The sequence below is a fragment of the Diorhabda sublineata genome, chromosome 4 (assembly GCF_026230105.1).
Source record: "Diorhabda sublineata isolate icDioSubl1.1 chromosome 4, icDioSubl1.1, whole genome shotgun sequence".
Taxonomy (NCBI): domain Eukaryota; kingdom Metazoa; phylum Arthropoda; class Insecta; order Coleoptera; family Chrysomelidae; genus Diorhabda; species Diorhabda sublineata.
The window spans coordinates 18,511,037-18,534,352 of NC_079477.1; the positions used below are offsets into that span (position 1 = coordinate 18,511,037).

Here is a 23,316-nt window from a genome sequence, read left to right on the forward strand (position 1 = left end):
CCGGGGTAATTCCATTGTAAATCCCACAATCAATACTGGATCTCCAGAAGAACTTCACTATTGATTCCGAAAAGTGACGACATGAACATATCTAACAATTTTTTATTTGGATTCACATTCAAAGTACTGGTTCGTAATAGGTCAGATGACTGTTCACGTAATGATAATTATTGACTATTTGAATGGTAGTAAACTCTCATCTACCTTGTTATCAAGTTGTTTCATTCTAATTCTAGCGTAATAGATCGTTTCAAACTGATATATTTTTTGCTCCAGCTAACACAAATTGATAATCTCTAGATTGCTTTGAATCATATACATACACCCTCTACGTATTGGGTAATTGATATGTTCCGTTCTACAAATATACGGTGTTGTTCGCTATATTTTATTATTTTGCTGGTACCTATTTCACGATAATTTCATGTTATTTTCTCTGAATTGATATGAATTATTGATCTATATTTGTTTTGTACGAATAAAGTCTAAACATACTTATCGTAAAGTAATTATGGGTTTACAATGTCACGAATTTTTCAAACCTATAACCCAACATCCTTATCAGTAAATATTGGTTCCATCCAGTTCGTTACATCGACTGATCAAGGTAATTCTTTTCAACGTGTATCATATCTGATAGAACTGTATATTTCATGGTTGGAGTAAATGAATCATATGAATTGCTTTTAGAACAAAGCAATTTCAATGTTTCCAATTTTCAGTGCTAATTATAATAGAAATTCGTGTTGAAATTTTACTCTACCCTACTAATTAGAATCGAGATCTATCGGTATGAAAACAATAATGATAATTTTAAACTATAATTTTAAAATATAATTAATTTTTCAGTGGATGAATCTACTCCACAAAAATAATTTAACGTCTTTAGCTGTAATTCTAACAAAGGTTGAATTTGTTAATATTTGTAGTTCTTTCATAACGGCAAGTAAATCAACATCATCAAATAAAAAAATCATTTTGAGATAAATATATATATATATATATATATTAATTTAGAATATTCTCCGCAGTCGGTGAGGATGTGCTTAACAGTCACAGGAACTTAACAAGTTCGGCAGACAGGACGACTTTCTGACGACATCAAATAGCCGTGAGTAAGTTCCGTGTGGTTGATGCGAAGTCTTCTTATTGTTACAGATTCTCTCCTATTCAAAAAGTTTAGGGAAATGTGAGAAGTAGTTGGGTGAATGTGATGTAGAACTGTAGTACTCTTGCTCCATGTATCGCGCCAAGATTTTTTAATGAGGTATTTGAAGTTAATCTTCAGATCATTGGCCAACTGAACTGGTATTTCAGAATGATTCTTTGTGGCTTCCTTGGCATGGCGATCGGCACATCCGTTTCCAGCAATTCCAGTATGCGATGGAAGACAGATGAGAGAGACTGTTATATCAAGAGCAATGAGAGTTTGGTAGCTGTCATGAATGTTTTGGACTATTGGATGGTCGGTAAATATGGTTGTGATTGACTGTATGGATGAAAGTACAGTACAGTACAGTACAGTACATATGGCGATATGTTTATGGGGAGGAGAAATATATTTGAAAGCATAAAGGATATTGTATATTTCACCAGTGTAAACACTACACGTCGAGGGTAAACGGAAAGAACTTATAAGTTCTTGGTTTGTAGTGACTGTGAATTCAGCTTTGGAGGCATTTATATAGAGAATTAGGTCGAAGGATTTTTTATGTAGAATTTCCAAGAATGCTTTCTCTACAAGAACGCTAGGGGATTCTTGTTTATTGTAGTTAATGTAGAAGGTTAGTGAGATATCTACTATGGGAATATTTTTTATCCAAGAAGGAGGAGAAAGCAAAGAAAGTGAAAAGGTTGGTATTTTGGAGTAGAGGTGCGAGCAATTGAGGAATTGAATTTACAATTGTTCGTGAGTTAGTAGGTAAGGAAGTGGTGGTAAGTAGCGAATGGACAGGATTAGAAGGATTGGAAGATACTTTAGCAGCATATGACAGGAGAAGAGATTGTTGTCTTAAGGATAGTGGTGTCTCATTAGCTTCAACATTGACACTAACGGCGGGGCTTGAGCGAAAGGCACCAAGGCAAACGCGAAGAGCGGTGTTGTGTACAGTGTTCAATAAGTCAGTTTTAGACATGGAAGCGACATATAAATAAAACAACCATAGTCAAGCTTTCAGCGTTTGAGAGCTCTGTAAGCTCTTAGAAGTATAGTATATGTTCAGCCTCTTTAGGCAAATGCCTTTTACATCATGAATATGGTGATTCCAGTTGAGTCAAAAGAGAGAATCAAAAGTCATACCAAGGACTTTGCACTGATTCACAATAGGTAGAGGGAAGTTATCAAAGAAAATTTGAGGTGAGTGAATAGATATTCTTCGAGAGAATTTTATCAACATGGATTTGTTTCGGGAAAATGATAATCCTAGGTAGGGGGATCTCTCTTATAGTAGATTTATTGCGTTTTGGAGCAGTTGACATGTAGAGGGGACGTATTTACCGTGGCAATAAATGCGTATTGGTCATATTTTACGGGAGATGGGAAATTGTCACATAGCTCATTTATTGTGAGGATAAATAAAGTAGAGCTTAATACTGAAGCTTGAGGGATGCCAGTATTTTGTGGATGAGGAAGGGGGAGCTTACCGTTTGCGGAAACCCTGAAAATTCTATCAGTTAGGAAATTATGGATGAATGATAATATGTTACCATGTAGATTGTATTGAGTAAGTTTATTCAGTATTGCACTTCTGGATATAGAGTCAAAAGCCCCACATAATGTGATATGCATTAAAGTCTCCAATAAGAATGTATGGTTGGGGAAGCTGACTAATTAGGTCTGTTAACTCTTTTTCATCAAGGGGTTGGTCGGTCCAGTGGAATGTATATACTGCAAATGGTAAGTTTATTGGGGCACCAAGTAGTGACAGCTACTACTCCAAGGTTTGTTGATAATAGGAGGTGAGATGAGTATATATCGCTGGATACAAATATTGAAGTACCGCCACTGACTCTTTTGCAGTTGGCACGGATGTAATGATATCCTTCAAAGTTTCTCAAATTGCATTTATGATCAATTTTGAAGTTGGTTTCTTGGAGACAAAGGATGTCAGGTTTGTGGAAAGAAATGATTTTCTGAATTCTTTCTAGTCTAGGATAAAATCCATCGCAGTTCCACTGTATCAGGGAGAATGTACTTGTTTAAGAAAGAAGGGAGAGATTATTTACTGAGATAATGTCAAGGAGTCAGTGGTGCTCCCATCATCAGTAATAGACATTTCGGAAGGAGTTTTTTGCTCGGGGTGAAGTTTAAAGTTAATTCTAATGATTAGTCGTGTAATATGGTTTTTTAAAGATGTTTCTTTTATAATATTAGGTGAAATTTGGGAGGAATCCTTCAGAAGAAGGGTTGTGTCGGAAATAATTTTGTTGATACCATACGTGTTTTCAAGAAACGCAATAAATTGGGTGCCGGTACCTTATGAAGAGACAATCGTTTTTAGATTTTTTTGTCTTTTTTTTCGCAGGGTTTCTGGAGCTAGATAATGAAAATTCGGGAGAAGGCATTGGATCTGGATGAGTATCAGTAGGAGATATAGAATGTGGTGAATCGAGGCTGCTGTCATTCGAACGGGGACGTTTTTCGCCAGTTTTTGATAAGGAAATTAGAGAGGGAAAATGAGAAACGGTGTCCTCCGAGTATACTACTGGAATAACTGAAGTATTAATAGTGGCAGTAAGGTCAGCACAAGAGGAGGGGATGAGATTGACCGAATCATTGGGAGAAGGATCTTGAGGGATGGAAGTGCTGGAGAATGAATCAGCAGTGTGCCCAGCCTGTTTGCAGAGACAGCATTCAAGTTTGTCGGTAGAAATGAATATTCTGTATGTTGTATTTTCAAGATTAATGACAGTCGAAGTTTGAAGAAAAAATCATTATTGGTTGGTAATACGTAAGTTACTCGGCGGAAGCTGAACACATGTGCGTATTCATTATCAGGTGAACCACATTTGACGTATGATATAGGAGAGGTGAGTGATAACCCTAGTTCTTGCAGTGCTTTCTCGATGACGGAATGGGGAATGGATGGACAAACATTGGAATTGAGTATTCTTTTGGTTGGAGATATAAGCCGACGTATAGGGATTAAATTGGAATTAACTGGGATGCTTTGGTTGGTTTTCAGAAGTTCGTCGACTTGAGGCATCGATGATAAATAAATGTATATGCGACCGTGTTATATTCTGGATGCGAAAATGACATTTTTAGGAGAGACGATGCTACCTATTGATTTAATGTAATCAAATAGTACAGTGTTGGGGATAGAAGGCATAATGATGGCCTGATCTCGTGAGGGCACTGAGGTAACTGCAGTATATGATTGAGGTGGAGAGTGAATATTTGGATTGGTTTTTTGTAGTGGGGGGAGGTTAGGCATATTGCTGTGATCCTGGTTGCCAAATTCACAGTCAATAGATGAAAAAATAATTGAAACGGATCAAATATATAAATAAATCTCAGCTCGAGAAAAACCAAACGGTCTGTGTCTCTCTCAGTGATTGGCCTATTGATTTCTGGATACGTAAATAATTTTAAAGTATATTTACCAAATTTTATGATAAAAACGCTGCTTCAACAATTTGTGGTATCACATTTTAATTATAACAAAAAGCGAAGAATTTATTATTGTTGGGATTTAACTTAACAATCTGAACCTGACGAGGTATACACAAAGAATGTGTTTTATAAATTAAAATTATGAGCCGCATGTTTATTGTTAGCAAAAGAACTATTTTGCTGAAACCAAATATCCTTAAAGTTAACAAGAAGTGATGAAATTGTATTAAAAATTTAATTCCGTACAAATGGTCATTTCCGGTTGACTTTTCATCAATCCAGAAAAGACCTATGATAGAGTCTCTTAAAATTCTCCTCCAAACGTAACAAGAATGCTCAGCTATTTACTTAGTCTAAACTCCAAAGAGTGAGATGCTAATCTTGTGGAATAGTTGAGTTAATTATGACTACAATGATTCGAGACATGTCAAAATGGATACAGAGTTCGAAATAATGAAGGTGTGGAAAAAATTGGGGTAAACGATTGCAAACATTTTATTATAATTTCTTACCAGTTTCAGTCTTTTGATTTCCCAAGTTAATAAGATCGTGTTTACGATGCCTAAGGATGGTGGAATAACTTCTTAGTTAAGACAGACCACGGACTATTTGAGACAAATAAAACCAAATATAATTAAAACAACTTCGCTAGTTTTCGGAGGTAATTATAGCTGAACCAACGGCTGTTTATGTACGGAACAAAAAGGAGATTCAGTCGGAATCAAACCACCTTTCTCAACCTAACTACGATTATCTTCTTACATTAGAAAGCTGCAAGTTTTGTCATAAAACAATTTCGAACAATTAAAAATTCTTAATACATTTAGATAGTTAAATCAATACTGGTAGTGATAGATCCCCGTTGACTTTAGTTTTCTATTATATTGAAAATGTTTAAAGTAAGATTTGATCAATTTTATGAAGCTCTATTATAGGATCCTTGTCCTATACAGTGATTGGGATAAAGATAATGATGTTCGAGAAAGAGAAAGATATGCCCATTGCGATTATGTTTGAATAAGATTAGCATATGATTAATGATGATTTTAGATGGCCATCTGATATATTGTTATCTCTGCAAAGCTTGGAATGTTTCCAATAAAGTTGATGCGTATTGCGCACACGTGCTGGGTGAGTCCTGCAGCTACATTTGGTATGGTGCTGGGTAAAAAATATCTCATTGAAAATGAACAAAGTAGGCAAAAAGATGAAAGGTCGGGAACAGTTGTGGATGTACCTCATCGAGGGCTATTTAGTCAATGAAAGAGTTCAATGGTTTACAGAGAAACCTCAGAAAAATTGTAACCGTTATAATGTGGTCTTCGCATATTCTTAAATATGTCAGGTAAAATTGGAGCATGAACATTGTGCTTGAGTTGCGATGAAGCGTGACAAAAAATCGCTGTATACTTTGCATTGAAAAAACTGATGCAAAGTCTTTATCTGAAATCAGTATTGGTTGAAACGAAGTAAATTAAACCTTCTGAAAATGATACAATCACGGAAAAAATCATTCAATTTCAAAATTAATATGAATAATTTCAATCAAAATTCAGTTACTATTACGAGTGTTATTATTCGCTATATTGATGGTATGTTTCTCACACGAATTATTATTGAAATTTACTTCCAATAGTACTTTAATTTCCTATAACATCATTCATATTGTTTCAGTTTCCCCAAAAGTTAAATGTACTCCATCACAGATGCGCTTGGAAGTACCAATTTCTTCAACTACAATGTCGGTATATATTCAAGGTTTAAGAGATTATCCCGATCCGGCATGCAGACCTCATACCGACTCAACAGGATCCTTGGCCGTCCTTGAACTCGATTTACAGGATGTCTACCGATGTGCTGTTACCAGAGCTATTAATAAACAAACGGTAAGTTGTATCCATTAGAATATGCATAAACAACCAATGAAGAATTGGGATCGTTATCAAAAAACGATAAGCACTAATAACGTCATAAATTGGAAAATAAAAGAATGAAGTTTGATTGAAAAAGCTACGGTTAAGAACTTATTTTAATAAGAAAACCAAATAGGAATCTAGAATGTTTATAGATTGTGGAAATTTCGAGAGTATTTTGACGGAAGAGTGTCTCCACTCATCATTAAATACGTCCTGCGAATTTCCAATTATCTCAAACTATAAAAAAATATTCTTTGAAAATTTTCGCAACGTTTGCTTCTTCTATCATCAGATAAATATGAATCATAGTAATGCTCACAAATTCAAGATATTTATTCATTCTTCGGTAATTAAACAAATTTATCCTGAAATAAAATATAATCAATGTAGATTTTATAATTAAAATATTGAGTTGTAAGAATTTTCCAGCTCCCGATGTCCCATAATGTCTGAAAAATGACCAGAACAGAATTTTCCCCAAATTCCATCAGTAATTTTTTTGCAGCATGTGTTAAATAATAAAATATGTTATTATGGATAAAATTGTAAAACATGATAAATTTTCTCTTTCATAATAATTGTTAATTCGTGCTCGTGCTAAAAGTTGCAGATGTGTAACATTTTACAACAATTTAAGAACGATCTGTATTCAGATTAAACATTCCTGTCAAGAACTTTGATAACCGCTAGCCTTCGGCGATGTTTCTCATATTACAGTAAGGTGAAACCTAAATCTAAAACCCGTCCTTCTCACCAATCGTCGATGCTGCAGGTTTACTGGCACGCCGGCACTAGAAAATAATGCAGCCGCATCTCTGCCCGCTCCTTAATCTCTTCACTTAATATATTTTGTTTCAGAAAGCTCTGTTCAACCAAATGATAGTACACGTAACTAACCCGCGGGGACCCATATACGAAACTATTCCATTAAAAAATTTCAACCAAAGGCCAGCAGATGAAAAAAATCATTAAAAAAACCCTAACCTAATACCCCAATACCATCTATCTCCTCTTGAGTAAAGACTAAACACGGCAGGTACATGAAAATAAACAAGTAGATTTTTTTCAGAAACTAGTTTGAACAATTAAATAGAAAAACCGAAGCAAAATTTGGGTAAATAGGTTGCGAAATGTGCACGTAAATACATTGGAAAATAAGGCTTAATTAGCTACGATAAGTCATAAGCTTCTAGGTGAGTTCTCCGGGGTCAACCCCAAATTATCAAACATTTCTTTGGACTTTTTTTCTACTTCACCTATTTAAAAAATAATGTTGGTTGAGTTTTATCTTCGAGGATTAAAGAAGAATAATTTTTCAAGACAAGTGAAAGGATAAGGATTTTATTAACCAATTCTGAGAAGTAAATCTTCCGTCAAACTGCCCTTCGTACCACTAATACGTCAATAGTGAAAAGTAAGGCAAAAACTGAAAAACACGCAAAAACAGTCCATTATAAGTAATTTCATAGTAGTTACATAGTTAAATTGACTTTCGTTCCAATAGTGGAATATTTAAGACATTACTATATACATACATGGCATAGAAAACGATAACTTTGTTGTGAAAATAGCATACGATAATAATTATAAATCAACAATGGAATGAACAATGCGTAGGTAAAATTAGTATATTTTATGGCAAAAACGAAGGATACGAAATAAAAATGAAAGAATTACTTAAAATATCTGACAAATTGTATGATTTTTCAAACACTTGTATTAAAAGATATCTCAATTACGAATTCTGGGTAAGTTTCAAAATAAATTATTTATAAACGTTCGAAATATATTTGTCAACAATTTTTGAAATCATCCCCGAAAAGAGTCATAAAATGTAAAAGTTATTGTATGTAAAGTTATTTTCACGAATTATGGAAAAACAGTAGATATTAAAGAAAAAAATTCCAATAACAATTGTGGATCGTTCAATTTGACACATACATCATACATATTCAGAATATTCATGTTTTTAAAAAAAATATTTCAGCGAGATAGAATTTTTTAAAGTTGTAATTGCCACACCTTAAGCTCTATCGACACAAAAATTTCAAATATAAGTAATAGTCAGAAAATTTCTGAAAACTATTTTTGTGGAAAATTCAATTTTACATCTTTCACTTGAAGTTATATTCTAACTCTTACCAGTTTTCCGAAATTCATGAGAAATGTTACTTGTGTCTATTACTACTTACCAATTGCTTCATTTTGGCATTAGTTATAAAAATCCTTTTTATGTCAGTTGCATTAAAATGAAAAGACGCATTTCTAATTTGGTTGTACAAATCGCCAAGCCTGACATAGTTGACATTTTTCTAAACCAAAATATTTCACGCAGAAGCATTCATCATTCTACAGCCGAATATGAAGAAGAAATACTATGTCTAACTTCCCAAAAAGTGGAAAACCAAGAATTTTTATCCGAGAAAAAATACAAAGACTGATAAGAAGAGAAAGAAACAAAATCGGAGTTTCCATAAAAAAACTAGCACGTGAACAGTTTCAAAGAGGGCTGTATTGATAAGAAAAGGTCTAGACCAATGAAAAAGGCGAAATTATTCTAAATATACCACAAACCAATGAGAGAGTTATTGTTCTAGATGATGAAAAATACTTTATACCTACCAATTAAAAAATCAAACGAAAAGATGGGCTAATATAAAAGATTGCCCTGATAATATAAAATATAATGCAATATAAAGAAAAAGCAGAATTTGCTGATAAATTTCTGGTTTCCTGTGCGACTTCGACAAGAGGGATATCCAGACCTTATGTACGTCGAGTAAGGGGGTAAGCTGTAGAATTTGAAAAGTATGTTAACAATTAACAGACTAAATTAGTTCATTCGGTACATCAACATCATATCGGATAATATAATGTCTTGGTTGGACTCAACCCCCTGCCATGCAAATACAACTTAAAATTGGCTGTAAAAAATAACATACCTCATATTCTAAATGGACAGTAAAAAATATAGCTAAATTTAGTAAATGACAGTTGAAGTCAATGATAGTTTTCACGTCAAAAACAAATGGAAATAATAATATCTTCAGTGGACTATTCGACAATGCCTTATTTAATTACCTTATTCTATTGAAACCAATATACAGACTATTCAAGTTGAGTTGTTTGTTAATATATTCTGCTAAAAAGTAACTATTACATGAAAAAGACCATTTCAACAAAAAAAAAATAGTCTCGTCCATTCTATTAATTGTGGATATAAATTTCAAGAACGTCAAAAAACCAAAAGTATTATATTTACGATAAAAATTTAATTTGCTTTGAAATAAACTCACACTTGAAATTTTTTCGGGATTTGAGCCAACTTCAATGGACTTATGCTCGTACAGTCAAATTTACTGTTTGATGCTAATTTTTTTTTTTTTATTTTCAGGGTAAACAAATTTATTATCAAACACTGATCATAGAAAATGCTGAGGAGGATGGACATGTTATTAAAGAAAATCTTCACGTCAAGTGCTCGATATTTTCGATCAAAAATCATACATTAACGAAAAGAAATGTTTTGCCTGCAGATTTCCAAGAACCAGAGTGAGTAAAGTCTACGTATATCGTCAAAAATCATATTGATTAGAACATATTAACTGCAATAGATCGAAAAATTTAAATAAATATGTTTAGAGAGGTTTCTTCTGAGATGAGATTAATAAAAAAATAGCTAATTGATTGATTGGACCGCAATGTGAAGTTGGAAGTTTTCACCGTTTCCACTGTCACTTTGAAACCATTATCAAAGGAGATATTATTCGTTAAGCAAGCTAGAAAGAGGACCTATTCCATGAGTGTGCGTTTTTCTTTTTCTTTAATTCATTAGACCTATTTATATACGATGATCCATTCCTTATTCTGCATTTTAGTCTCCATATAGTAATAGTTCTATCAGTACTTATCTGGGAAAAATATGAAAAACATTTTGTCTTGTTTATACTGTGTTAAAAAACGATTATAAAAGTTTTGTTTTACTTGTATGTAGGTCTTAACATTCACTGTAGGTACCAATCGTGCAGAAAATTTTCTCAACTTCGTTTGTGTATTATAATTTATCTAATAAGTCGACCTTGCAAGTGAGAATAATATATTGCAGGCATTTCCCAATTATATAACTACCCTGAAAAAAAGTTACAACTGTATCAACCATACTAATATGGTACGATTTAATGCTCATGTGATTGATGATATATTAATTGATGAAATAATGGAAGTTGCCAGTGTCAAATTATATTATGTTAGGGACCGCAATTAAGACAAGAAATCAAAAGTCCTATCTTCTAAAAAATCCATTAAGAAACTTAAAAGTGATCCTATTTATCACCATCATCAAAAAGATATAAAAAAGGTGATTGTTGTTAATTTGAAAGTTGCTTTTTTAATAATATGAATTTGTTTTTATGAAAATATAAATATTAAGGTATAATTAATTTTTCATAAAATTTTTAATTCATTTGGTTCAAAGAACAATCTTCATAATAACAATATGGATATATTTAGTTATTCGAAAGCTCGAAAGGCATATTAAAACTAGTACATTTTGGTAGCGTCCTATTTATACTCCTTCGCCATATCTAACATCAGTTAGTCCTAAACTTCTAACGATATATTATAAAAATTGAAAACAAAAAAAAAGCATCTTAAAATCAATTCAATTTTTAGTACCATCAACAAATAAATTATCCACCATCAAATTCAAATTGTAACAAAAAATTTATTGGTCATTCTAAAAGGCTCCTAATATTTATATAAATCTACCAGAGTATTAACAACATATGATAATTGTTTTCAAAAACAACATATATTGCCCAGTGAATCGAAAAAGAAACTAATTTGAATTACAAAATCTATAATTATGTCGTCGGTAATTCTGAAAAATTATGTATACGAATTCAACATCTATGTAAATTTACAATTATTTACTACTACTATTTACTATTTAAAAAATAATTTTTCATTTCATTGACACAATTTCAATCAATTATCCAAAGTACTTCTCATTTTTCAACATTTTTTCTATATATACAATGCTCTTATTTTTACTTAGTAAAATTCATGTGGAAGTCAGAATAAATTTTCCGTCTTAAATCTCAATCTAACAACATGCTTCCCAGTGGTGTTAACTTTAAAAATTCTAATTCCTTCTATTAAAAATCTCATTGTAAATACTTGATCTACACAATCATAAAATGTATTAGGAGACGCGGAAAATTCTATCTTATAATCAATATTATAATTTACATAAAACAGCTCAAACAATTAATGTACAATATATTGAAGACATGAGCATTAAATGTTAACCAATCACTTCTAATTGTAAACTTAAATATAAAAATGTCTTTAGCTTTAGTTACTTGATTGAATATAAGTACATAACTTTTTACCGGTATGTTTATCTAATAATTTGAACTATTAGACAAGACAGTTATTGTGTGATTCAATTCAACAGTGATTCGATTTCATTAATCAGATCCTGGAGGAGCATTCTTCAAATTTACAAAAGTTATATATACAGAAATGAGGACAAATCCATTTAAAACGAATAAGAGGGACATCATCCCAGATAAATAGATTTCAAATACAAATTCCTCCAAGAATTATAGATTAGGAGAAAATTAGATTTTAGTGTGATAACGATCGATAACCCCGTTGTGAACATTTTTTGATAAATTTATCAACAAAAATTGTAGGCAACGACATGCAGCTCGTTCGGAAGTTCGGAAAATACCGCGATATCTGGTAGCTCGTAGCCGTGTGACAAGTTTATATAATTTTTCTGCTTCAGGTACCCTGTACATTTCATTCGAATGGCGCTAGTTGATTTTGGAGGACTACTTTCAGTTTTTCATTGGGTATCTTGCTTATGCGATAGATAATATAATCGATACTTTTCTTGATTTATTATGGACCTTTCCACGATTTTTTTAATTTTGGAGAAAATCCCTTTCTCCTCGTCCGTCTTAAAAATCGCCGTCTGTGACCGTGTTTGCTTCACTCCAGATTACCTCTCGATGGACTTCGACTTTGTTGCAGTGAGAGTAGTCTGCTGGGCATGATCGTCAAAATAAGGAGTCGAAATTTCGATGGCTTACACCGGCTCGAAAATTGAGTGTTACATTGTCAGTTGGGATAAGGAACTTCCTTCTAGTATTTCCGATCTGGTTTTGAGAGAATTTACTGAAGTATCCCAGCACTCTTTCTTGCCCTCCTTGGATCTATGAGAGCACTTCTCCATCCCTACATTGCTTGTAACCGTGCTGAGAATGAAGTTCCCCTTTGGTAATGTATAAACCAATATCGGTGCCGGGGTTGAATGTTTCTTCTGCCGTTCGACAGTCTTCATCACAGTTAAAAGCTCTTGCTTCTTCTGAAGTTGAGTTAATCTCTAATATCTAATATCTCCAACTTTCTGATGTTTATCAGGAGGTGGTGAAAATTTTCTCTGATTCCGCTTAGAATCCTTCATTGCTCACTATATGGCCTAGATAGTTGATCCAGTTTTGGAATAACTGATACTTCTTTGGGTTTAGCATGAGCTGGGCAGCTTGAAGTCGCGGGCACGTTACATAGCTCTAATAGCATGGCGTTGAATTGTCATAGTCCAGATTCGGTAGTAAAATTAGTCTTCTACTTATCTTCTGGGACCATCTCTACTTGCCGATATCCAGACTTCAGATCTAAGGTAAAAAACAGCTTGCTTCAACGCTTCAAGCCAACGTGAACTGACTGTGACTAAGATAGCGAGTAACCAGTTGGATTGGTGATGGAACATGGTAGAGGTGATATTCCAAGATACTGGAATTCACATATTAATTTGAAGCTATCCACCCTGTCATCAGTACCTAATAAAGATGGTCCCCTTTTATTTTCATATGAAGGGTTTAAATAAATTAAATAAGTAGGAGACAGTGTTTCTAAATTCACCCCACGAATAGAAATAGTGTAAATAAATTTAAAAAATATTACAATATTTTTAAATGTTGAAGCATATTTAAATGTATATGTTATGGATAAATCGTTAACTTGGATAGCTATAAACTAGCAGAGTAATATATAAATTATTTAAACGTCTTGATATTTTGTTGGAAAATATTTTTTTAACTGAAATAGCTGCTAGTATTAGTTGTTTGTATACTATCCAGCTAGTTTACAAACTATACAACATGCTCTGCCAAAGTACAAACTACAAGAAAAGTATACTAATTAACCAGGGTTTTTAACCACATTAATTGGATAATTTTTCTAATAATGTATAATAACAACCTCGTTAGTTACAAATTTTGCTCTAACAAAAACTTCTAGGATAGTATTATTCAAATATGGTACAAATATGAACTAATGACATTCCACATTTTATATATTCTGTATCGGTGGTCTTGATATTGGTTGAAGAGTGTGTACATAATGAAAAAAAGTGAGAATAATATGCAAGCTAAAGATGAATCAATTCTGGTTATTAGTATTACTACTTCTCATTTTCTTAACTTCCCTTCCGTTTGTTCTAAAACTCTTGGTTGCCAATGTTTTATTCTATTCTTTTATGATTTTTTCATAATATTTGGAATTTTTAACTCACTTATTTCCATCTTTGAGTACTTTAGATTAACTTTTTTCTTCCTTCCTCTTGCAATATGAATATTGTATTTTCACCTATCTCTTATTTCTTATAAAACTTTTGGAAATATTTCAAAATTTCCCAAAGATTTTTCGTCTCAAATCATTCTTTTTCTTCTCACGATATAAGTTTAGATTTCCAATTCCACTTATTTTTTTCTAACACCCTTGGATTAACTTTAATGTTTCTTAAATGTTCTTTGCAGTGATGTATACAAAAATAAATTAAGCTGAAATTATGAAAAATGATCATTGATCAGCAACTTATATTTGCAATAGTAGCTTAAAGTACAATACTATGTATGAACCATGGCTCAGCGAATTATGATTGATGCTTAACAGCTAGCTATACATTCCCGCGGTAGTAGATTGAAGCATGAGTAATAGAGAGGATGTCTCGTAAATAATGTCGATTTCCAATATTTACTTTGTTTATTAAATAATCACCATTCGTTGGGCTTAGATGCAAAAAAAAATTGTCGCACTGCATTTTTAACCTCTCCTTTGGATTCATATTCAAATTTTTCCACGCGAGAATTTCTCCATAGATCTGAATAAATTGTAATCTGTCGGTGCAATATTCGGACTAAATGCTGGATTTCGTATAGGAGTCCAATACTACTAATTCGATATTACTGCGTGTCTTGTAGTTTTGTAAGAGAGCCCGCTTTCCGTTAACTAAACCTCGATATTTCTGCAATGAAATCTCATACATTCACATCAGCTATCCACTATATACCTCAACATTCATAGTTTTACCACCTAGAATCAATTCGAAGTACAATAAACCTTTATAATTCTAGCAAGATAGTTTGATAATCGACGGGTGGTTATATTAGGTTGGTTTTCTACTGCTACCTTTGTAACCTCAATATCCTGTTTATATGTATGTATGGATTTGGGGTCTCGTATACACTGCGACCTAAAGGATCTATTGGACCTCAATATACTACGTAGGTTGGAGACCTGAGGGCGCACTGTGTCTTCCTCCTCAATTTTACATAATATGTTAACTGCTGCCATGGCTGCTTTAAACTAAACTTCAAAATATTTCTTTTTATCGCCTAGAATTGCACAACCAACAAGTGTGTATCTCGCAATCTCAAGAATGTTTAGTCTTTATTTAAAGATAAATGTAAAACTGTACTAAAGTAGTTCATAACCTTCCTAACACTTTCTACCAATGACAAATTTGGAAAACTTAGTTTAAATGATAAAGCTGGTGAGGAAACATTGTGTAATTAAATAAAATATCAATATTATTCAACTGAATTCTAATATCCTTATAATAACAGTTACACTTATCTGGAATTATATTGCTCCTAAACAGTCGTTCAGTTTATTTAATGAAATCGTTCTAAATTTGATTGTATTGAATATCCTTCATCATTTCATACTCAATTTTTATTTTAGAGAAATAGAAATATTGACAACGAACGAAACAATTGGTAGAGCTCCGGAACCAATTTTAGGGGTAGGTGTAAGGCAGGCCGGTAAGTTGGTAACTGGAGAACTGAACGTATCACCTGGAACCCCCCTTCAAATGGAAATTTTCTTAGATAATGTATCAGCTAAAGTGTATGGACTTTTAGTTACACATATGCAAGTGACTGATACAAAATCTCAAGAGGAAACAATTATTTATAACGGGTAAGGTACAATTTGATATATAAATGTTTGTTTATTAAACAGAGCAATTACCTTCACTAAAAATATCATAGGTATTAAATATATGTGATATTATGTAGTCTAGATAAAAATTTTGTAATAGTTGGTTCAAAGTATTCCAGATCAGACATGACGTCGAATTTTAGAGAAAAAATTTTAATTGTTAATTAAACATGGATATCCGGGACTGTTGTATACTGTATAATCATTTTTTATCATGTAAAACACTACTAAATATTTTCAATTCAGTTCTCTATACATGAAAAACATTAAAAAGTTCAAATTTTCCAAGACGAGACCTGCAGTTTGCATTAACACTAAGCTATCAGCGACATTGAATGTGTTTGTAGGCTATGGTAGAGGTCAAAAAGAAACAAACAAACCTGATACGATAATACCCTCCTCGATCTTTGTATAAGAGACGACGTGAAAGAAATTACCTTCCTGAAAACTACTTTGTCTCCCATATCCAACTTCTTCCCTCACAGCTCACAGAATTTTTGCGGTTTGTCTAAAACCTGATGAACAGGTTAATTGACAAAATGGCCGTTAATACATTCCCACATAAAGCAGCTCACATTTAAGAATATCCTTACTCAAACCCTGCAGAGGAAGCGAATCCTGTATCAGCCAAAAATCAATAACATTCTCAGCCTAAATAAAGCATCAATCACAATGAGCATCTTTTGTCTCGAGATCAGTTGGAAGTTAAGAGATAAGAATAAGCACGTGTTTACCACAGAGCCGGGTCTCCAGTTTAAGTTTAAGATGAACTTTTAATTTGTTTATCTAAATTATAACCGATTAGATTTGTATATCCAATGTATGATCTACTACAGTGATGAAAATTCAATTATATATATTATAATTATAAATATAACTACGTTCTCAAAATCATTTTTCATTTTATAGTCTATTCTTATGAATGAGAGATTCATAAAATTATGTAGTATTCGTAATCCATGAGAGTATCACTTTTTTTAGTAGAGTTAAAAATTTTTTCAAGTTATACCTCGAATATTTCCTGTCGAGATGTTGTAATTCGATCACCCTCGATTTAGGAAAACAATTGCAATGTTAGCTCAACAATTTTAATTAGCATTATTAAGAAGTTGGAAAAATTACAAAAAATGAGAAATAACAAATATCAGGCAAATACCAATTAAACCAAAGCTGTCGGAAATAATTACTACACTAATGATTCTAAAAACTATAATATAATAGCGATAATTACTACAAAACCGATTATATAGGCCACGTAAAGTAAAATATTACCTGTAAAACGAAGAAGAAACAGTTCATAAGTTTTTCTTTTTTTTGGTTCAGGGGTTGGTTTAATCTACTGAAGATTTTCTTTGGCGATTACTGTATCAATACTCTTGCCCATTCGGGTATCAGATTGCGGGCCAATGTGACTGCTTGCATCAGTCTCGCTAAGAGTTCTCCCTCGAGAAGACGTTTATCCGTTACATAATCAGCCACGAGATGCATCCAAATTCAAGGGGGTACTTGAATTCCGGTTGGGTAACACCCAGGAAGCAGACAAATTCCAGTTCGGTTTTGGAAAATTTTATTTTTTCTAACTCGAAATGTGATTACCGACTTATAACTATAACTATAACGTAACTACTATGTTGAAGCGTAACTACCGTGTTACCTTAAACTTAATCCTGCACTTTATTTCTTCTCATCCGCCAAAACTGACCTTTCTTCACTAGTTCCTTCCTACCAAATTCCCTCAACCAAACCTATCCATGCTCACAGCGCCGCAACCGTCCAAATAACTTCATATTGGAATGTGGTTCCATTTAATTGACGTATACAGGGTGATTCATTAAGAATGTCCAATCTCAAAACTGTAGATTCTAGACCTCAAAATATAATGATTCTGCTCAACATGCCTTATGCAAATATTGCTAGTTTCCGAGATAGTTTAAATTTAAATTTTGGTTTTCGCAATAATTTTTTGTGTTTTCACAATTTCTCTTTGAAAATTGGCAACTTTACGTTTTTTGGCATGAGGAATCATAATTTCCACTCTAATTTGACATTGCTAATAGAGGACGCTAGTTACACTTGTTTGTGTTAATTAAATCAAAGTATACTTTTTTGGGGCTAAACTTACAACTAGAATATTAAAAAGCGTTAAGTTCTACAAAAAAAGTTACTCTTCTTTGATTCATGTAACTCAATCGGTTATCGAGTTATTTCTAAAAAGTTCAATAAATTTTTATTTTTTCATTATCCATTTTTATATTATTTTATATTTTTATATTATCCCTTAAATATGTAAAAATAACAAATTTGTGAAAAAAATAGAAAACTTCAAAGCAAATGCTCAAAATGCCCACCATTTTCTTCAATACACTTTATGATCCACTTTCATAAAGATCTCTTAATATCAAATAATCTTTGTCTATTATTTTTAATTACATCCGCGGCTTCTTCTATTTTCCGTCGCAGTTGTGGAAGAGAAGTAATTTTTTCTTTGTAAGCTAATGCCTTCATTTGCGACAAAATTGAAAAATCCAAAGGATATAAATCAGGGCCTCTTGATGGTCAAGCAAACTCACTTTCACGACCAATCCATCGATGCGGACTGTTCATAATTATATAAGTAAAAGGTTCAAACTTTGATTTTCCATCAACTTTACATTCATAAAGAATAATTTTAATATGAAAACTCATCAGTTTAAATAGTGCTACTTTTTAAAATCAAAATCAGAATTGGAATCAGAAAATTAACTGTTGCAAATAATATTCATATGAGTGGGTTCTCTTCTTCTTTAATCGTATGATCAACCCCCATTTCCCAGTTTTCACGCTTCATATTATGGGCAGCCTCCAAAAACAACTGTTCAATATCACTCATTTTATAAAAACAATTTTTTCTTAAAACTTCTCCCTTTATCTGTGCCCATACCAGTTCAATCGGGATTAGCTCGCAATGATATGGTGGGGATCTAACCACCGTCACTACATGATTTTATACAATTTCATAATTTTTTAATTTTTCTTTCTGAAGGGAACTGAAGGGAAGAAAAACTGTATTCTTTGTACTTACAGAACTCAATAGTCTTTGAATTAAGCCATTTCTATAAATATTTTTTTCACCACTTCGTTGTGGGCAAGTCTCGAGTGATAACTTGTCCATTACCATTATACAGTTCTGAAGAAAGAGATTTATAATTTGTTCGAATTCATGGAGTCACCGGAGCGAGAGGATGCCAAAAACAATAAACCATCTTAAACAAAAACGTTTGAACTACCGAAGTGTAATACTATCGGTATTTCCTTTCCTTTTAGTGGATTCAAACCAATGGATAAATTATTTAAAAAAAAACCTGTCTTCGACTTGTAACAGTTTCATCTTGTCAAAATTTATTTGGTGTATGTCCCTCATTAATCCATGTTTCATCTTAATAAAATATATTTCTCCTTTAATTTCTCATTTCTTCTATAGTCTTCAGGTAATTTCTATTAAAATAGACTTTTTTCTAGGGAAAATATTTTTCTTCTAAACGTTTCCAAAGTGTGCTTCGATTCATTTCACGGAATCCTTATCATCTCGAATCCTAACAAGAGCTTTGTCTACTGTCGGAATTTCTTTTGGTTTTCCTGGAGCTTTACGTTTTGTTTGAAACTCGCCACAATTCTCTTCTTTAATCGCTCAGTAAATTGTAGATTTTCCTACAATTAAATACTGATATTTTTCATTAAGGGCCTATTTTTCGGCGCTAACGCGCACCTTCCAAATTTTCCATTATTACACTAAAATTCACAATATATTTTTTCGATGAATTTAAAAGTTTGCCAACGTAAGGCATAGATTAATAGAATCAGTTACCAATGGTAATTTTGAGTTCTTAGTGTAGGGATAAAGGGAGTTGGTACCGCAATATTTTCAAGTTACGAGGTAATCGATAGAAATGAATGAATATTAAATGTTAATGGCAATTCAAATTTGGGTTATTTGAAATTTTACCTTCCAAGTGCTTTGTCTCTAAGATATTTTTCTTAATTGTTTTTTTTATTTTCGTAGCTGCTCCATTGATCCGTACCTATTTGAAAACTTCAATACTGTCGACGGAGATTTTTTGTCAGCTAAATTCAGAGCATTCAAATTTCCGGAATCGACGTATGTACAGTTCAAAGGGACAGTGAATGTTTGCTTGGATAAATGCAAAGGGGTAAATATTTTAAATAAGTCTAACACATTAGTGACATTTTTTACTACGTATATGAATAATTTGATTGTTAAACGCTATGATTTAGTTGTTACTGACCATTCAATGAACAAATTTTTGTGTCTGTAGTCTTTCATTGTAACTAATCTCGCTAGTAGGTATTAACTATAAAATAGAAGACTAGCTATAAAACCTCTATAGAAATATCAACTTGGAAACGCGAGAAGGTAGAAAAATAGCTGCAATTTATTTGCAGCTATACTTAGTAGCGAATTATCGAAGCGACAATTTTAATAAAATCGACTTTGTAACATATCTAACAGATACGCACGCACAGAAGGTGCCATCAATAAATTGCTTTTATTGCAGTTAGTTCCTTCTTTTCTTAAAAAAACGCATCAACTTTAGTTTTATTATTATGCTTTGTTTTTAATCGATGACTAGTTGCCTAAATGACTTACTTGTTTTCCAAAATGAAGACAAAAGAATATCGGTTTTAATACATAACCAAATTCTAGTTGTTTGTTATAATGTTAATTTTTTTCATTTTTGATTTTTATACGATATTGCGTTTTTGAAGAAAATCGTGTCCAATAAACCTATAGTTAACAATTATGATTTATCAAGTAAAAAAACGAAAATTCACTACCAATACATAAAAGGGAAAAAATCTCAGGTTCGAAAGCGATAACTCTGTTTTTTAAGTCGTGTTTACTAAAATCGTCATTATTCCGACAATCCTCTATTATGTTCCAAACTAAACTTTGCTTGAAGTAGATATATGAATATTTTATGAACGCTGCTAATTTTTTTGTTTCAAATTGTTATATAATATTAAATTTATCATGATATCAATTTTCAGAGTATTTTCGAAATGACAGTAGACATATTAGATTATTTTTTAATCAAATTAATTCAATAATTTATATAAAATTTATAATGCCGCAACTCTAGATTAATTAATTCCCCTATAATGAATACATATTTATTCGAAACTTTGGAATATATTTCAAACACTTTGGTGGTAAGGCCAGATAACTAATAGCGTTAACAATTATGTACTTCTAGAATCTCTGCAGGATCTTTATATAGGAATTACTGCATAAATTCTTTATGTCAATACCATCAAAAAAATGCCTCATTACAGTATCCACTTGGTTTTAGTTGGTAGCCACCGTTTTTTCGCTAGTTGCAGGTAGTTCAGCTGTATAGATTAAGTATAGAAACGAATTAAAAACAGTTCCTTGTAGGACTTCAGATAGAATTGGAAAGACATAAGTGAGTGTGTTACTGTATTTTATAAGAAAATGTCTATCTATGTCTAGTAATATACTCTTTAATCCCATTCTTTGTCGAAGGCTTGCGTGATGTCCAAAAAGGCTTCTGAGCTGTATCTTTTATCTTCAACAGCCTAATTTATTTTACTATCTCATTGTGTACGTGTCCTTTCATGCCATGTTTGAATTCCAAATTATGGTCACAGTGTATATTTTTTCAAATACTTTAGACAAAAGAAAGAGTAAGCTAATAGATCTGTAAATGTGTTTTTCTGTTGACAGTTCCCTTATTTTGGGAACATAATTATCTGGATTACTTTTAAGGTGATGGGGTAGTAGTTAATACGAAGTATTGCATCAAACAAAAATAAGCACCCTTTTTGTACATCGCCAAACTAACTGGGAACAATTTGGAAACAAGTTGGATTACGAAATCTCGCAAGCTGTCCACTAAAGATATAGAATAAGCGGTTGAGAATTAAAATTATTCAATAGTGCAGTCTGGTGCTCCAACTCCGTGAATACCAAACTAGAAGAGAATCTACTATATATAATATTTATCAGATAAATCTTGGAAATCCTTATTAGTGATCAAGTCAAGTCAAAATAGAGTGCCTTTCTTATCTCAATTTCTGTCCTGATTATTTTTTTCACCTTAGATGTTTTCATTTCATAATTCGGTAGATCTGTTATGTATGGGGCATCTAGAGATTGTCTCATTCTACTTTCGTCAACATCTGGTGTATCTTGCAGAGAAGGCTTAAACTCTTGTTGCGATGCAGAGAATTGTATCATGTGAGTCTTTCAAATGTCCTTGTCGCTTTCGACAGAAAGTAATTTGTTTCCACTGTTTGTGTTAATTTTGTCATGTTGCTCTGGACTTCTTGATTTTTAAATTCTAATACTCGTAGTATTCCTTTTAGCTCTCCTGTCGCTTCATGTACTGCAGTTCTGGTTTTTTTCATTTTTTTCTTAATTGTCGTTTTTCTGAAAGCTTTTGTTGCACAACATTAAGTAGATCCTCTTCTATTTTCCTCCTCTTTCAACCGCTAATTCTGTATCCAAATCTGTCTTCAGTCTCCATCGAATTTGATTATAACAAATATGTGATCTGACGATAACTCTGGGAAGCATATGTAAACTAGGTGGGTTCCCCTGTAGAGATAGATTTTAAATTCTTCTCAGTTATTGCTTTCACCCCTTCCGTTTGCTTGGCATTGTGTCGTCTGAAGCTAAGAATCTATTGCATAGCGTTTTAAAAAATTTTCATATTGTTTTATATTAAGGTGTATTACTGGGGTTAGTTGCTCATATTTATCTTCAATAATTATACTAATAGCCTGTAGATAATATTCTGTATACTTTTCCCTTTTATAGTTTTTATACTTTCTTTAGTTACTACGGCAGTTCCACCATGCGCTGCATTGATTAGTTATTTGGTGTGGAATAGTAAATATTAACATATATTAAATAAGTTTCTATCAATAACGTGAGTTTCGTAAATTAATGTAGATTAAAATAAATCTTTATTGTGATTTAGCAGGCATGTTTTCAATTCTTCTTCTGATTTCTATATCGCCATTTTATATTTGGAGAACGCACTCATTAAGCTAATTTTGAAATTATGGTGTTCAACATTGTTCCCCATTTGTTTCATGATGAGTAAAGGCCAAATGTAACTTTTCTTTTAGTTTCTTATTCACGTTAAAGCCTCGATAATTGCTATTACAATTTGCTCATCTCACTGTATTATATTGGGCTGTGCCTAAAATCCATAGAGGCAATTATGTTTTTTATTTTATATATATATATATATATATATATATATATATATATATATATATATATATATACGAGGATATATTGAAAAATTCTTAGGTTACTATAGAACCAAACAAAATTTCAATGTCAAAATATTTTATTACTCAACATATTTTCCTCTTAATTGGATACATTTATACATTTATTACAGCGAACCTGCAATGTCTCTAGACCTTTCACCATAGCTTTTATTACCTCCTTACCGAATA

The 23,316-nt window shown here is 32.3% G+C and overlaps 1 protein-coding gene across 1 annotated transcript in view; it reads left to right on the forward strand.

Moving 5' to 3' along the window:
• The window catches only part of LOC130442877 (uncharacterized), a 102,594-nt gene that overhangs the window by 57,406 nt on the left and 21,872 nt on the right, over nucleotides 1–23,316 (forward strand). Inside the window, exons 2-5 of the mRNA XM_056777264.1 lie at nucleotides 6,290–6,501; nucleotides 9,926–10,083; nucleotides 15,568–15,804; nucleotides 19,865–20,012. Coding sequence (XP_056633242.1) covers nucleotides 6,290–6,501; nucleotides 9,926–10,083; nucleotides 15,568–15,804; nucleotides 19,865–20,012 — 755 coding nt within the window. The remainder of the gene's footprint in view (nucleotides 1–6,289; nucleotides 6,502–9,925; nucleotides 10,084–15,567; nucleotides 15,805–19,864; nucleotides 20,013–23,316) is intronic.